General features: G+C 37.2%; 1 protein-coding gene across 3 annotated transcripts in view; it reads right to left on the reverse strand.

Moving 5' to 3' along the window:
- LOC138321939 (serine--tRNA synthetase-like protein Slimp) overlaps positions 1 to 16728 on the reverse strand; it is a 20733-nt gene continuing 4005 nt past the window's right edge. For 2 of the 3 annotated variants that reach the window (XM_069265984.1, XM_069265985.1), the window contains 10 exons: positions 15487 to 15628; positions 12454 to 12489; positions 12225 to 12321; positions 9819 to 9896; positions 9651 to 9703; positions 9393 to 9499; positions 8055 to 8148; positions 2959 to 3066; positions 1405 to 1460; positions 1 to 1293 (listed from right to left, as the gene is read on the reverse strand). In XM_069265984.1, the coding sequence (XP_069122085.1) occupies positions 1269 to 1293; positions 1405 to 1460; positions 2959 to 3066; positions 8055 to 8148; positions 9393 to 9499; positions 9651 to 9703; positions 9819 to 9896; positions 12225 to 12321; positions 12454 to 12489; positions 15487 to 15628 (796 nt within the window). In that variant the 3' untranslated portion in view covers positions 1 to 1268. Of the gene's footprint in view, positions 1294 to 1404; positions 1461 to 2958; positions 3067 to 8054; positions 8149 to 9392; positions 9500 to 9650; positions 9704 to 9818; positions 9897 to 12224; positions 12322 to 12453; positions 12490 to 15486; positions 15629 to 16728 lie in introns of those variants that run through there. The other variant, XM_069265986.1, reaches the window with a different exon arrangement.

Here is a 16728-nt window from a genome sequence, read left to right on the forward strand (position 1 = left end):
TTTTGGTCAATGTTTTATTTAATTTTAACAAGATTTTAGATCAAAATTTTAAATTTTTAAATTAAATAAAATAATCATAATCACTTGCAGATTTATCACATAAATTCAAATAAGCCTTTAATTCCTACCATGTATCACATCAATATAAAATTGGTTTGTCATTCTGTGTGCGTCATTCATCCTAGAATTTATTGGCACATGTTGTTTGAGGTAAATAAGCATCCTGTGTTGTGTGGTTGTTATACCATTATACTACCAGTTCACACTGATACTAAAATGTCGTAAAACTTCCTGGTCACTATATGATGAGTTGTCTCTTCACTTCCTGTCTGTAGACATCAATTATCATAGTAACAACTGTCTTCACATGTAAAATATCTGCCAGATCACAGGGCAAACTCAATTTATTCAGATAAGTGTTTTTTCACTTCCTGTATTTAGAGCTAAGTTGTCATACCACTTCCTGTCTGTCCACACATCTAGGTTGTGTTTTTACTTCCTGTATTTAGAGTTAAGTTGTTATACCACTTCCTGTCTGTCCACACATCTAGGTTGTGTTTTCACTTCCTGTATTTAGAGCTAAGTTGTCATACCACTTCCTGTCTGTCCACACATCTAGGTTGTGTTTTCACTTCCTGTATTTAGAGTTAAGTTGTTATACCACTTCCTGTCCATAAAACTAAATTGGGTTTTTTCACTTCCTGTATTTAGAGCGAAGTTGTCATACCACTTCCTGTCTGTCCACACATCTAGGTTGTGTTTTCACTTCCTGTATTTAGAGTTAAGTTGTTATACCACTTCCTGTCCATACAACTAAATTGTTTTTTTTTTCACTTCCTGTATTAAGAGCTAAGTTGTCATACCACTTCCTGTCTGTCCACACATCTAGGTTGTGTTTTCACTTCCTGTATTAAGAGCTAAGTTGTCATACCACTTCCTGTCTGTCCACACATCTAGGTTGTGTTTTCACTTCCTGTATTAAGAGCTAAGTTGTCATACCACTTCCTGTCTGTCCACACATCTAGGTTGTGTTTTCACTTCCTGTATTTAGAGTTAAGTTGTTATACCACTTCCTGTCCATACAACTAAATTTTTTTTTCACTTCCTGTATTTAGAGCTAAGTTGTCGTACCACTTCCTGTCCATACAACTAAATTGGGTTTTTTTCACTTCCTGTATTAAGAGCTAAGTTGTCATACCACTTCCTGTCCAGACCATCACATCCTAAGGAAGCTTTGGCTGGTTTTACTGCTGAATGTGTCAGATGAGTTAGCCATTATTAGGAAATTGACAACTGTAATGAAATCAAATTTTATTTAAAGATCTGAAGGATCATACATGTCCAAAGAATATCGATAGTACATTTCATTGACAACGTCGTTTTTACAATAAAGTTACCCCTTACCTGTACTCTAGGTGTAACGTCACTAGTCTAGTGATGTTGGCCCATCTCCCGTGTATCTACAAACAAAAGAATCTCACCATTACCAACCTGTACCTTTATAACTATTCCTGTCTTGATAACCAGAAACAAGAGGCCCATGGGCCTTAACTCTCATCTGACTATTGGCATAATATAACACCTCACAATATATAGTAGGGCAAACAATTAAGGCATTACAATAGAACTCTTTTAACAGAAGTTCAGGTTCTGATATATTTGATTAATTAGACCAAAGATGACGGTCCTTTGATTTCCCATCATGCTACAAGTCCAATATCCAATTTCGAGGCCTTTTTATATATAATTATTTATTTAAAAGAAGTCATTCAAAGGTTTTAGCCTATTTAATCCCTGTGACCTTGAAAGAAAATCAAGGTCATTCAATTGAACAAACTTGGTAGCCCTATATCCCAGCAGGATAAGGCCTAACATCAGGTCTCTAGGCCTCTTAGTTATTCACAAGAAGCTGTTTAAAGATTTTAGCCTATTTGACCCCTGTGACCTTGAATGAACAAACTTGGAAGCCCTTCATCCCAGCATAATGCAAGCCTAATATGAGTATCCTGGGCCTTTTGGTCTTGAGAATATATTGTTCAAAGTTTTTAGCCTATTTGACCCCTGTGACCTTGAATGAAGGTCAAGGTCATTCATGAACAAACTTGGAAGCCCTTCATCCCAGCATACTGCAGGCCCAATATAAGTATCCTGGGCCTTTTGGTCTTGAGAAGAAGTCGTTTAAAGATTTAAGCCTGTTTGACCCCCGTGACCTTGAATGAAGATCAAGGTCATTCGTTTGAACAAACTTGATAGCCCTTCATCCAAGCATGTGACGGGCCTAATTTCAGGTCTCTAAGCCTCTTAGTTATTCACAAGGAGTTGTTTAAAGGATTTTAGCCTATTTGACCTCTGTGACCTTAAATGAAGGTCAAGGTCATTCATTTGAACAAACTTGGTAGCCCTTCATCCCAGCATGCTACAGACCCAATATCAGTACCCTGGGTCTTCTGGGTCTTGAGCAGAAGTCATTTGAATGAAAAGTTTACGGACGGCGGACGGTGGATAGCAGACGACAGCGGACGGTGCATGATGACCTAAAAACTTACACAATGACATCAAATATCAAGCATTTTCTGTAGTCTCAGTTTTTAATAAATAAAGCATTTCTTTGATAAATGGAAATTCTTGGATCTGTCATCCTTGATCCAAGTAGTGTACTTCAGGAAACAGTAACTTGGCTGTAACAGCACATTTCAATACAGATTATTATGTAGTAGATTTGTATTGGTATGTAAGGGAAATAGTAACCAATGTGAGACAAGTTTACCTTGGAACATATACATTAAAACATGTTTAAAACAAACAGGCTTAAAACAAATTCAAGGTTTCAACATAGCAATATTTATTTCTCGTTGCAGTTGATATATGATACCTGTAATATGTGAATAACTAATTATACTTATAACGAAGTGATTTGGTTGGTCCCTAGAAGTTTGTACTGTAAAACAAAGTACTTACTGTATAGATAGGTGTTGACTTGGAAACGTGATGCTTGTTAATGTCCTGGCTCTGTCTGAACATGAGACGTCTACTAAAGAAATCCCCATAACAGGATAATGTCCCTACCTGAAACACCAACAGTTATCTATCTAACTTAGTAGGGAGGAGATATACCAAAACACCAACAGTTATCTATCCTAGTAGGGAGGAGATATACTAAAACACCAACAGTTATCTATCCTAGTAGGGAGGAGATATACCAAAACACCAACAGTTATCTATCCTAGTAGGGAGGAGATATACCAAAACACCAACAGTTATCTATCCTAGTAGGGAGGAGATATACCAAAACACCAACAGTTATCTATCCTAGTAGGGAGGAGATATACCAAAACACCAACAGTTATCTATCTTAGTAGGGAGGAGATATACCAAAACACCAACAGTTATCTATCCTAGTAGGGAGGAGATATACCAAAACACCAACAGTTATCTATCTTAGTAGGGAGGAGATATACCAAAACACCAACAGTTATCTATCTTAGTAGGGAGGAGATATACCAAAACACCAACAGTTATCTATCTTAGTAGGGAGGAGATATACCAAAACACCAACAGTTATCTATCTTAGTAGGGAGGAGATATACCAAAACACCAACAGTTATCTAGTAGGGAGGAGATATACCAAAACACCAACAGTTATCTATCCTAGTAGGGAGGAGATATACCAAAACACCAACAGTTATCTATCCTAGTAGGGAGGAGATATACCAAAACACCAACAGTTATCTAACCTAGTAGGGAGGAGATATACCAAAACACCAACAGTTATCTATCTTAGTAGGGAGGAGATATACCAAAACACCAACAGTTATCTATCTTAGTAGGGAGGAGATATACCAAAACACCAACAGTTATCTAGTAGGGAGGAGATATACCAAAACACCAACAGTTATCTATCCTAGTAGGGAGGAGATATACCAAAACACCAACAGTTATCTATCCTAGTAGGGAGGAGATATACCAAAACACCAACAGTTATCTATCCTAGTAAGGAGGATATATACCAAAACACCAACAGTTATCTATCCTAGTAAGGAGGAGATATACCAAAACACCAACAATTATCTATCCTAGTCGGGAGGAGATATACCAAAACACCAACAGTTATCTATCCTAGTAGGGAGGAGATATACCAAAACACCAACAGTTATCTATCCTAGTAGGGAGGAGATATACCAAAACACCAACAGTTATCTATCCTAGTAGGGAGGAGATATACCAAAACACCAACAGTTATCTATCCTAGTAGGGACGAGATATACCAAAACACCAACAGTTATCTATCCTAGTAGGGAGAAGATATACCAAAACACCAACAGTTATCTATCCTAGTAGGGAGGAGATATACCAAAACACCAACAGGTATCTATCCTAGTCGGGAGGAGATATACCAAAACACCAACAGTTATCTATCCTAGTAGGGACGAGATATACCAAAACACCAACAATTATCTATCCTAGTCGGGAGGAGATATACCAAAACACCAACAGTTATCTATCCTAGTAGGGAGGAGATATACCAAAACACCAACAGTTATCTATCCTAGTAGGGAGGAGATATACCAAAACACCAACAGTTATCTATCCTAGTAGGGAGGAGATATACTAAAACACCAACAGTTATCTATCCTAGTCGGGAGGAGATATACCAAAACACCAACAGTTATCTATCCTAGTAGGGAGGAGATATACCAAAACACCAACAGTTATCTATCCTAGTAGGGAGGAGATATACCAAAACACCAACAGTTATCTATCCTAGTCGGGAGGAGATATACCAAAACACCAACAGTTATCTATCCTAGTAGGGAGGAGATATACCAAAACACCAACAGTTATCTATCCTAGTAGGGAGGAGATATACCAAAACACCAACAGTTATCTATCCTAGTAGGGAGGAGATATACCAAAACACCAACAGTTATCTATCCTAGTAGGGAGGAGATATACCAAAACACCAACAGTTATCTATCCTAGTAGGGAGGAGATATACCAAAACACCAACAGTTATCTATCCTAGTAGGGAGGAGATATACCAAAACACCAACAGTTATCTATCCTAGTAGGGAGGAGATATACCAAAACACCAACAGTTATCTATCCTAGTAGGGAGGAGATATACCAAAACACCAACAGTTATCTATCCTAGTAGGGAGGAGATATACCAAAACACCAACAACAGTTATCTATCCTAGTAGGGAGGAGATATACCAAAACACCAACAGTTATCTATCTTAGTAGGGAGGAGATATACCAAAACACCAACAGTTATCTATCTTAGTAGGGAGGAGATATACCAAAACACCAACAGTTATCTATCTTAGTAGGGAGGAGATATACCAAAACACCAACAGTTATCTAACCTAGTAGGGAGGAGATATACCAAAACACCAACAGTTATCTATCCTAGTAGGGAGGAGATATACCAAAACACCAACAGTTATCATCTATCCTAGTAGGGAGGAGATATACCAAAACACCAACAGTTATCTAACCTAGTAGGGAGGAGATATACCAAAACACCAACAGTTATCTATCTTAGTAGGGAGGAGATATACCAAAACACCAACAGTTATCTATCTTAGTAGGGAGGAGATATACCAAAACACCAACAGTTATCTATCCTAGTAGGGAGGAGATATACCAAAACACCAACAGTTATCTATCCTAGTAGGGAGGAGATATACCAAAACACCAACAGTTATCTATCCTAGTAGGGAGGAGATATACCAAAACACCAACAGTTATCTAGTAGGGAGGAGATATACCAAAACACCAACAGTTATCTATCCTAGTAGGGAGGAGATATACCAAAACACCAACAGTTATCTATCCTAGTAGGGAGGAGATATACCAAAACACCAACAGTTATCTATCCTAGTAGGGAGGAGATATACCAAAACACCAACAGTTATCTAACCTAGTAGGGAGGAGATATACCAAAACACCAACAGTTATCTATCCTAGTAGGCAGGAGATATACCAAAACACCAACAGTTATCTAACCTAGTAGGGAGGAGATATACCAAAACACCAACAGTTATCTATCCTAGTAGGGAGGAGATATACTAAAACACCAACAGTTATCTATCTTAGTAGGGAGGAGATATACCAAAACACCAACAGTTATCTAGTAGGGAGGAGATATACCAAAACACCAACAGTTATCTATCCTAGTAGGGAGGAGATATACCAAAACACCAACAGTTATCTAACCTAGTAGGGAGGAGATATACCAAAACACCAACAGTTATCTATCCTAGTAGGCAGGAGATATACCAAAACAACCAACAGTTATCTAACCTAGTAGGGAGGAGATATACCAAAACACCAACAGTTATCTAACCTAGTAGGGAGGAGATATACCAAAACACCAACAGTTATCTATCCTAGTAGGGAGGAGATATACCAAAACACCAACAGTTATCTATCCTAGTAGGGAGGAGATATACCAAAACACCAACAGTTATCTAGTAGGGAGGAGATATACCAAAACACCAACAGTTATCTAGTAGGGAGGAGATATACCAAAACACCAACAGTTATCTATCCTAGTAGGGAGGAGATATACCAAAACACCAACAGTTATCTATCCTAGTAGGGAGGAGATATACCAAAACACCAACAGTTATCTATCCTAGTAGGGAGGAGATATACCAAAACACCAACAGTTATCTATCCTAGTAGGGAGGAGATATACCAAAACACCAACAGTTATCTATCCTAGTAGGGAGGAGATATACCAAAACACCAACAGTTATCTATCTTAGTAGGGAGGAGATATACCAAAACATTTTAGGTACAGTACTGGAGTGTCTGATCAGTCTCATACAAACCCTATACATTTGTGTTATGAGTCTGATCAGTCTCATACAAACCCTATACATTTGTGTTATGAGTCTGATCAGTCTCATACAAACCCTATACATTTGTGTTATGAGTCTGATCAGTCTCATTCAAACCCTATACATTTGTTTTATGAGTCTAATCAGTCTCATACAAACCCTATACATTTGTGTTATAAGTCTAATCAGTCTCATACAAACCCTATACATTTGTGTTATGAGTCTGATCAGTCTCATACAAACCCTATACATTTGTGTTATGAGTCTGATCAGTCTCATACAAACCCTATACATTTGTGTTATGAGTCTGATCAGTCTCATACAAACCCTATACATTTGTGTTATGAGATGAGTCTAATCAGTCTCATACAAACCCTATACATTTGTGTTATGAGTCTGATCAGTCTCATACAAACCCTATACATTTGTGTTATGAGTCTGATCACTTTCATTCAAACCCTATACATTTGTGTTACGAGTCTGAAACCCAAATGGGGTCGTTGCTATGTACTATAAATAACTCTAAGGTTTCCATCCAAGTACTCCTACTTTCATTGACCTTGAGATGTCCTCAAGCGACAGTCACACTTAAGTTAAACACATCTAGGGTCAATTAAGTATCTCAGTAAGTGCTGCTCTTAAAAAGAAAGAATCAAAACACCTCTTTATTTTACTAAAATAGATCAGTTGCCAGGTACTGGCCACTGGTTGGTGGTTTTTCTCCAGGTACTCCAGCTTTCCTCCACCAACATACCTGGTACCTCCTTGCATGACCCTGGCTGTTAATAGGACGTTAAACTAACAAAATCCACCTTACTAAAATAGGTGTAATTATTCAGATATCAAGACATGGAGCTGTGATAAAAAGCAAGGCGTTATATAACAGATGCTTCAAACACAAAGTATATATAAATCTTGTATCTCACTACATTGGTGTGATGGTATCATGGGAGATCACTTAACTAACATTGATGGAGAGACTCCAAATGATAAATTGTTTAAAATATGAAAAGATTCTTTCAAGATTCAAAATTGAACATCAAATGTATAGACAGCATGTGGTAAAAAGAGAGCATAGATCACCAATCACCACTAAAAGGTACATAGTAATACAAGCCGAGTTTTCAAACTGCTTTATGAAGTATGAAATCATTAATCATATAAAGATGTCAATTTGATTCCAAGTGACAAAGACTAGGTTATCACCTGAACATATTGTTGTAGACTTGGTGACCAGAACTGAATCTCTGTCCTCTTTCTCTCCGAGCAGTGTAGGGAGTGAGCAGGGACTAGCACCATTCTGTAATGAAAGTGTAGAATGGCACAGATTAGCACCATTCTTTAATGAAAGTGTTTAACAGCACATATTATAGCACCATTCTGTAATGAAAGTGTTTAACAGCACATATTATAGCACCATTCTGTAATGAAAGTGTTTAATAGCACAGGCTAGCACCATTCTGTAATGAAAGTGTTTAACAGCACAGACTATAGCACCATTCTGTAATGAAAGTGTTTAATGGCACAGATTAGCACCATTCTGTAATGAAAGTGTTTAACAGCACATATTAGCACCATTCTGTAATGAAAGTGTTTAACAGCACAGATTATAGCACCATTCTGTAATGAAAGTGTTGAATGGCACAGATTAGCACCATTATGTAATGAAAGTGTTTAACAGCACATATTAGTACCATTCTGTAATGAAAGTGTTTAACAGCACAGATTATAGTACCATTCTGTAATGAAAGTGTTTAACAGCACATATAATAGCACCATTCTGTGACGAAAGTGTTTAACAGCACAGACTAGCACCATTCTGTTATGAAAGTGTTGAATGGCACATATTAGTACCATTCTGTAATGAAAGTGTTTAACAGCACAGATTATAGCACCATTCTGTAATGAAAGTGTTTAACAGCACAGATTATAGTACCATTCTGTAATGAAAATGTTTAACAGCACAGACTAGCACCATTATGTAATGAAAGTGTTTAACAGCACAGATTATAGTACCATTCTGTAATGAAAGTGTTTAACAGCACAGACTAGCACCATTCTGCAATGAAAGTGTTTAACAGCATAGATTATAGTACCATTCTATAATGAAAGTGTTTAACAGCACAGATTATAGCACCATTCTGTAATGAAAGTGTTTAACAGCACAGCTTACAGCACCATTCTGTAATGAAACTGTTTAACAGCACAGACTAGCACCATTCTGTAATGAAAGTGTTTAACAGCACATATTAGCACCATTCTGTAATGAAAGTGTTGAACAGCACATATTAGCACCATTCTGTAATGAAAGTGTTTAAACTGCATTTACTGTGAGAGCTCTGACATCTAAGCAATCATACAAATTGTTGTGTTATATGGATATATAGGTGAAAGAAGATTATATAAGGATAATTAAGAGAAGAGGAGATTTGCAGAATATACAAGAGTATCTGAAAGCGATTAGATTTGGGGTTGGCAGGGGAATGTACTCGGTTGATTGGATATAAATCTAGAGTGTATGGACTGTGGGATGGTGATGTGTACCTGGCGGGGATATCCATGGCCATCAGACAGCTCCACAACGTGGCTTGCAGTTCATCATACATAGCCTCATTCTGGAGACTGTTTTTGGTCATGGCTGCCACTTCTGCCTGTAAGATAAAAACACAGGGTATTAAAAGTTGAGAGGTCAGCTAATGACAAAATGATTGTGGGATGAAAATGTACATATATATACAGTAACTGAAGTTTTACTCTTTCAAAATGAAAACATTTCATTCAATATAACACAACAAAACTTACACAAATATTTTGTGGAGCTCCATACAGACCAGGCAAGGGATTTCTTTCTTGTTCTATAAACAAAAAGAGAGAATTACAACTTAGTGTACATACATGTAGTAACAGTTGATGGAAGCTAGAGCAGTACAGAGACATGAGGTCTAAATACAACAGGGAGATGACACTCACCAACGTCGTAGGACCGACCAATGGTGTAGAACTTCCTGGGCAAATCATCTGAGGCCACAAGATGTTTCGTAAAGTATGCTGTAATACAAACGCTTAATTGATCAATATCAATATTAAAAATTGATTGTACATAGATACATATAATGATGTAATAGATACAAAATACAATAGTATATAGATACATATAATGATGTAATAGATATGAAATATGATTGTATATAGATACATATAATGATGTAATAGATCCGAAATACTATAAAAACACTTATTTTAGAGATAGTTTTATTTTAGTGATAGTTTTATTTTAGCGGTAATTTTATTTTAGTGATAGTTTTAATTTAGTAATAGTTTTATTTTAGAGGTAGTTTTATTTTAGTGATAGTTTTATTTTAGCTTTTCATGCTGTAGTTTTATTTTAGTGATAGTTTTATTTTAGAGATAGTTTTATTTTAGTGATAGTTTTATTTTAGCGGTAGTTTTATTTTAGTGATAGTTTTATTTTAGTAATAGTTTTATTTTAGTAATAGTTTTATTTTAGAGGTAGTTTTATTTTAGTGATAGTTTTATTTTAGTGCATTTCATGCTGTCTTTGAAGCTCTAATTAAGTCACAGCGCTTAATTTTGTAAAAGGGTTTTTCTGGTATTGATTTATCGATTGAGCTTATCAATATCCGCTTTTATAAATAATAATTTTTGGCATTTACGCAAACATTTGACTGTGCTAAAATAAGTAAGTTTACAGAAATACAGACATTTAGAAGGTAACTCTTAATTGGATATTACCAACTAAGGTCAATTAAAGCATCCACTGTAAGCAAAGGGCTGTGTGTGTGAATGCCTGTACACTTTCTGTGGCTGTAGGAGCAGAAATGATTATGTCTCAGCCAGGGGACTGAACTCAAAGTCTTCCTCCTAGGGGACAGAACTCAAAGTCTTACTCCCAGAGGACAGAACTCAAAGTCTTCCTCACAGGGGGACAGAACTCAAAGTCTTCCACCCAGGGGACAGAACTCAAAGTCTTCCTCCCAGGGGACAGAACTCAAAGTCTTCCTCCCAGGGGACAGAACTCAAAGTCTTCCTCCCAGGGGACAGAACTCAAAGTCTTCCTCCCAGGGGACAGAACTCAAAGTCTTCCTCCCAGGGGACAGAACTCAAAGTCTTCCTACCAGGGGACAGAACTCAAAGTCTTCCTTCCTGGGGACAGAACTCAAAGTCTTCCTCCCAGGGGACAGAACTCAAAGTCTTCCTCCGGGGACAGAACTCAGTCTTCCTCTGCGGGGAAAGAACTCAAAGTCTTCCTCCCAGGGGACAGAACTCAAAGTCTGTTTCCCAGGGGACAGAACTCAAGTCTTCCTCCCAGGGGACAGAACTCAAAGTCTTCCTCCAAGTTCACAGAACTCAGAGCCTTCCTCCAAGGGGACAAAACTTAAAGTCTTCCTCCCAGGGGACAGAACTCAAAGTCTTCCTCCCAGGGGACAGAACTCAAAGTCTTCCTCCCAGGGGACAGAACTCAAAGCCTTCCTCCCAGGGGACAGAACTCAAAGTTTTCCTCCTAGGGGACAGAACTTAAAGTCTTCCTCCCAGAGGACAGAACTCAAAGTCTTCTCAGGGGACAGAACTCAAAGTCTTCTTCCCAGGGGACAGAACTCAAAGTCTTCCTCCCTGGGGACAGAACTCAAAGTCTTCCTCACAGGGGGACAGAACGCAAAGTCTTTCACCTAGGGGACAGAACTCAAAGTCTCCCTCACAGGGGTGAACCTTCATCTGAATGTCCAAAAGCGATGCGGTGTTGAAGGAGATGGTAGGAAGAAGAAAGTCAGTTCGGAAGAAGAGAATAGATAATATCCTAAATTTAGCCACCGATCATGCAAAGGTATATTTCTAAAATCTTTACTTGCAGGGCAGTTACTCTTTAAGTAAGTAAATAGGAAAAAGTACAGTAAAACAAACGAACCCCAGAGAACCAATAAATCACTTCATTATAAGCATAGTTCGTGATACACATGTTACAGACATATTATAGGAACCATGATGGGTAATGACATTTACTCTGTTATAACCATGAATTTGTTGTAAGCGTGTTTGTTATAAACATGTTTTACTGTAATCATTAAAATAATATTATTTATATTATGTACCAAACAAATAAAAACATAAATTTTATAAATACTCTAAATCTAGAGCCAATTATTTTTCTAGAGTACAAAATTTTGTGATTTCACATCAAACAATAAAATGTTCACAAACATAAAACTTTCCAATCTAGCTTCATGTGGAGATAATGTTTAACCATGACTGATTATTTACAGATATAACTTTTAAAATAAATTCAACATTCTATATGAAATCACAAAAACATCATCCCCTGTGAAAGCTTTGTCATCGCTGTATTTTTGTTGGACTGACCTAAAAACGGTACTACAGATGTCCCTCGAATGTACTCCTTATAGGGCAGAATGTGGGCCTTGTCCTTGTTTGTTTCCTGGACCTCCAGGTGATAAACCTGTGAATAAATATTGCTAATGTTAGAAGCTTGTCTCAACCTAATCTATGTAAATGTGTAATCAGATTTATATATAAATTCATGTCACATTGATTACTTCACCAGAGAAGTGCACACATGTATCAATCTTACCTCCTTGGGATTTAGTGGAGAAATACCAGCACCTTCCTAAAGAAAAATGAAAAGAAAAAAAAAATTAAGATTTGAAATACTGGTACATGTATAAATGTTTTTGACATTGGAATATTTTTTATATAATAGGTATGAAATCTCAGAAACACAAATGACAAAGACAGACAATTTCATGACTCGTGCCAGGCCTAAAACTAACGATCAATAGCATCTAATCACCTAGACAAACGATAAGTATAACGTATCTGCAGCACTGACCACATCCACATTCTCAAACAAGGATGTTTCAATGGCAAAGTGATGGGCAGCCTGATATCCTGACATGATCAGAGTGACCAATTGTTAATTTTCTGGATCGCAATGTTTATCTATATACAGTGGAACCTCTCAAAACCGATCATGGTCGGTGCATGTAATTTCAGCCGGTTTAGAGAGGGTTCGGTTTGGAGAAGTGAACCGAATACCTATCATTACGATCCGGATTTAATCGATCGGAAGTCGTTTTTTTACACTAGTGTACCCCATGTATGCCTAGTGTTCGTTAAAACCGACCAATATTAATTGTTAATGTGAATATTATCACAAAAGAGAGAATCATACGTTATAAAGGAATAGATTACAACAATCTTGACTTTGATACCGCTTATAAATGTAGTTTAGTTAGTTAGTTGCGTGAATGTTCTTGGGGATGTTCTCGTCTGCACTAACCTAGATAGGGCCGATCGCTTCCGGTTACGTCAAGAATCAAATTATATGGTCTAATTACACGATGATCAGTCGATGCCTGTCATTATATGACATAGTCATTTTCTAAAACAATACATGGCTTCGGCTTCTTCATACAGATAATTAACGTTATCCGACAACTACATATGTAAATAAACAAGAGATCCCAGAGGGATCTTGGCGCCCACCAAAAAAAGATCTATGTCTGACAATGGAAAGAGGGATCTTTTCCCTGCTTTTCAAACTTTTTCAAACACATGACATATAAAATTTGAGACAGATCGCTATAGTACTTTCTAAGAAATAGTGGTAACAAACTTCAACAATGAAATCTAAGATGGCGGCCGGTTGGCCATCTTGTTTACCGATCAGTCCCGAAAGGCATTATGCATCAGTCCTAAAAGGTACTATGCACAACTAGGGTACAAGGGGAACCTACACATAAAATTTGAGAAAGATCCCTTCAGTACTTTCTGAGAAATAGCGGTAACAAACTTTAACAATCAAAATCCAATATGGCCGTCGGTCGGCCATCTTGTTTACCGATCGGTCCCAATTAACAATATGCACAACTAGGGTCCTTGGGGAACCTTCATATGAAATTTGTAAACGATACCTTCAGTACTTTTTGAGAAATAGCGGTAACAAACTTTAACTATCAAAATCCAAGCCATCTTGTTGACCGATTGGTTCCAAAATGCAATATGCACAACTAGGGCCCTAGGGAAACCTATATATGAAATTTGAGAAAGATCCCTTCAGTACTTTTTGTGTAATAGCGGTAACAAACTTTAACTGTCAAAACCAAGATGGCCACCTGTCGGCTATCTTGTTCACCGATCGGTCCCAAAATGTAATATGCACAACTAGGGTCCTAGGGGAACCTGTATATGAAATTTGAGAAAGATCCCTTCAGCACTTTTTGAGAAATAGCGGTAACAAACTTTAACTATCAAAATCCAAGATGGCCACCTGTCGGCCATCTTGTTGACCGATCGGTCCCAAAATGCAATATGCACAACAAGGGTCCTAGGGGAACCTACATATGAAATTTGAGAAAGATCCCTTCAGTACTTTCTGAGAAATAGCGGTAACAAACTTTAACTATCAAAATCCAAGATGGCCGCCTGTTGGCCATCTTGTTGACCGATCGGTCCCAAAATGCAATATGCACAACTAGGGCCCTAGGGGAACCTATATATGAAATTTGAGAAAGATCCCTGCAGTACTTTTTGAGAAATAGCGGTAACAAACTTTAACTATCAAAATCCAAGATGGCTGCCTGTCGGCCATCTTGTTGACCGATCAGTCCCAAAATGCAATATGCACAACTAGGGCCCTAGGGGAACCTATATATGAAATTTGAGAAAGATCCCTGCAGTACTTTTTGAGAAATAGCGGTAACAAACTTTAACTATCAAAATCCAAGATGGCTGCCTGTCGGCCATCTTGTTGACCGATCAGTCCCAAAATGCAATATGCACAACTAGAGTCCTAGGGAAACCTGTACATAAAATTTGAGAAAGATCCCTTCAGCACTTTTTGAGAAATAGCGGTAACAAACTTTAACTATCAAAATCCAAGATGGCCGCCTGTCGGCCATCTTGATGACCGATCGTTCCCAAAATGCAATATGCACAACTAGAGTCCTAGGGGAACCTACATATGAAATTTGAGAAAGATCCCTTCAGCACTTTCTGAGAATTAGCGGTAACAAGAATTGTTAACGGACTTTCTGAGAATTAGCGGTAACAAGAATTGTTAACGGACGGACGGACGGAAGGACGGACGGACCACGGACCACGGACGAAAGGCGATTTGTATAGCCCACCATCTGATGATGGTGGGCTAAAAACCTGTGTGATTTGAATACGAAACTTTCTATTTATTACTAGCTCTGCTTGTTTTCCTACAGTAAACAAACCGTGTGCACGTGGTAGACCTTCGTTAAATATCTAAACAATAGACATGATTAAATAATTACACTACCATCTCGGGTATAAATACCGTGTACCTATAGCCTTCACATCTGTATACATGCCCCAGGACATGGCATGCGACAACTATGGTACAGGTATGTGTGTATTTCACGGTCGGTTGATCAGACCTCAATGCAATCTATCGGTGTCGCTCAGGTAAGGTTTTCAGAAGTGTATTTTAGTTACATTTTACTATCCCGATGTTCGGTTTCTAGAGGTGATCGGTTTTGAGAAGGTTCGGTTTTGGGAAGTTACACTGTACATGGATACAAATTGTACAGAAGTGTGATTATACAGTGTGAAGCGTGTCGCTCTGATAGATACTCACTATAGGTACTGTCCTGAAGATCTCGGGACAAACCATATGTGTGAATCCTGCTACTCTGAGATCTGACGACATCTTTCTGATGAGTTCCTGCTCCTTAAGTGCAGCATCGGACATCAGATAATATGACCTCTGACCTATATTACTGATAATACACAAAAGTTAACATCAGTATGACCTCTGACCTATATTACTGATAATAAACAAAAGTTAACATTAGTATGACCTCTGACCTATATTACTGATAATAAACAAAAGTAAACATCAGTATGACCTCTGACCTATATTACTGATAAAACACAAAAGTAAACATCAGTATGACCTCTGACCTATATTACTGATAATAAACAAAAGTAAACATCAGTATGACCTCTGACCTATATTACTGATAATAAATAAAAGTTAACATTAGTATGACTTCTGACCTATTTTACTGATAATACACAAAAGTTAACATCAGTATGACCTCTGACCTATATTACTGATAATAAATAAAAGTTAACATCAGTATGAACTCTGACCTATATTACTGATAATAAACAAAAGTTAACATTAGTATGACTTCTGACCTATTTTACAGATAATACACAAAAGTTAACATCAGTATGACCTCTGACCTATATTACTGATAATAAACAAAAGTAAACATCAGTATGACCTTTGACCTATATTACTGATAATAAATAAAAGTTAACATTAGTATGACCTCTGACCTATTTTACTGATAATACACAAAAGTTAACATCAGTATGACCTCTGACCTATATTACTGATAATAAACAAAAGTAAACATCAGTATGATCTCTGACCTATATTACTGATAATAAACAAAAGTAAACATCAGTATGACCTCTGACTTATATTACTGATAATACACAAAAGTTAACATCAGTATGAACTCTGACCTATATTACTGATAATAAACAAAAGTAAACATCAGTATGACCTCTGACCTATATTACTGATAATACACAAAAGTTAACATCAGTATGACCTCTGACCTATATTACTGATAATACACAAAAGTTAACATCAGTGTGACCTCTGATGTTTGAATTCATAAATTTTGCTAAAAGTGTGCAGAACTTAGCTTGGTATATTAGTAAAATGTATTTGTGTTACTATGACATGTGAAAAGAATATGAAATATGCTTCACAATTTTATAGTACGATATATGGACTTTGACTTTAATCAGTTGAGAGTATACTCTCTGATGTACAAGTTACATTTTGTGTATATATATA

This window comes from Argopecten irradians, chromosome 4 (assembly GCF_041381155.1).
Source record: "Argopecten irradians isolate NY chromosome 4, Ai_NY, whole genome shotgun sequence".
Classification (NCBI taxonomy): Eukaryota; Metazoa; Mollusca; class Bivalvia; order Pectinida; family Pectinidae; genus Argopecten; species Argopecten irradians.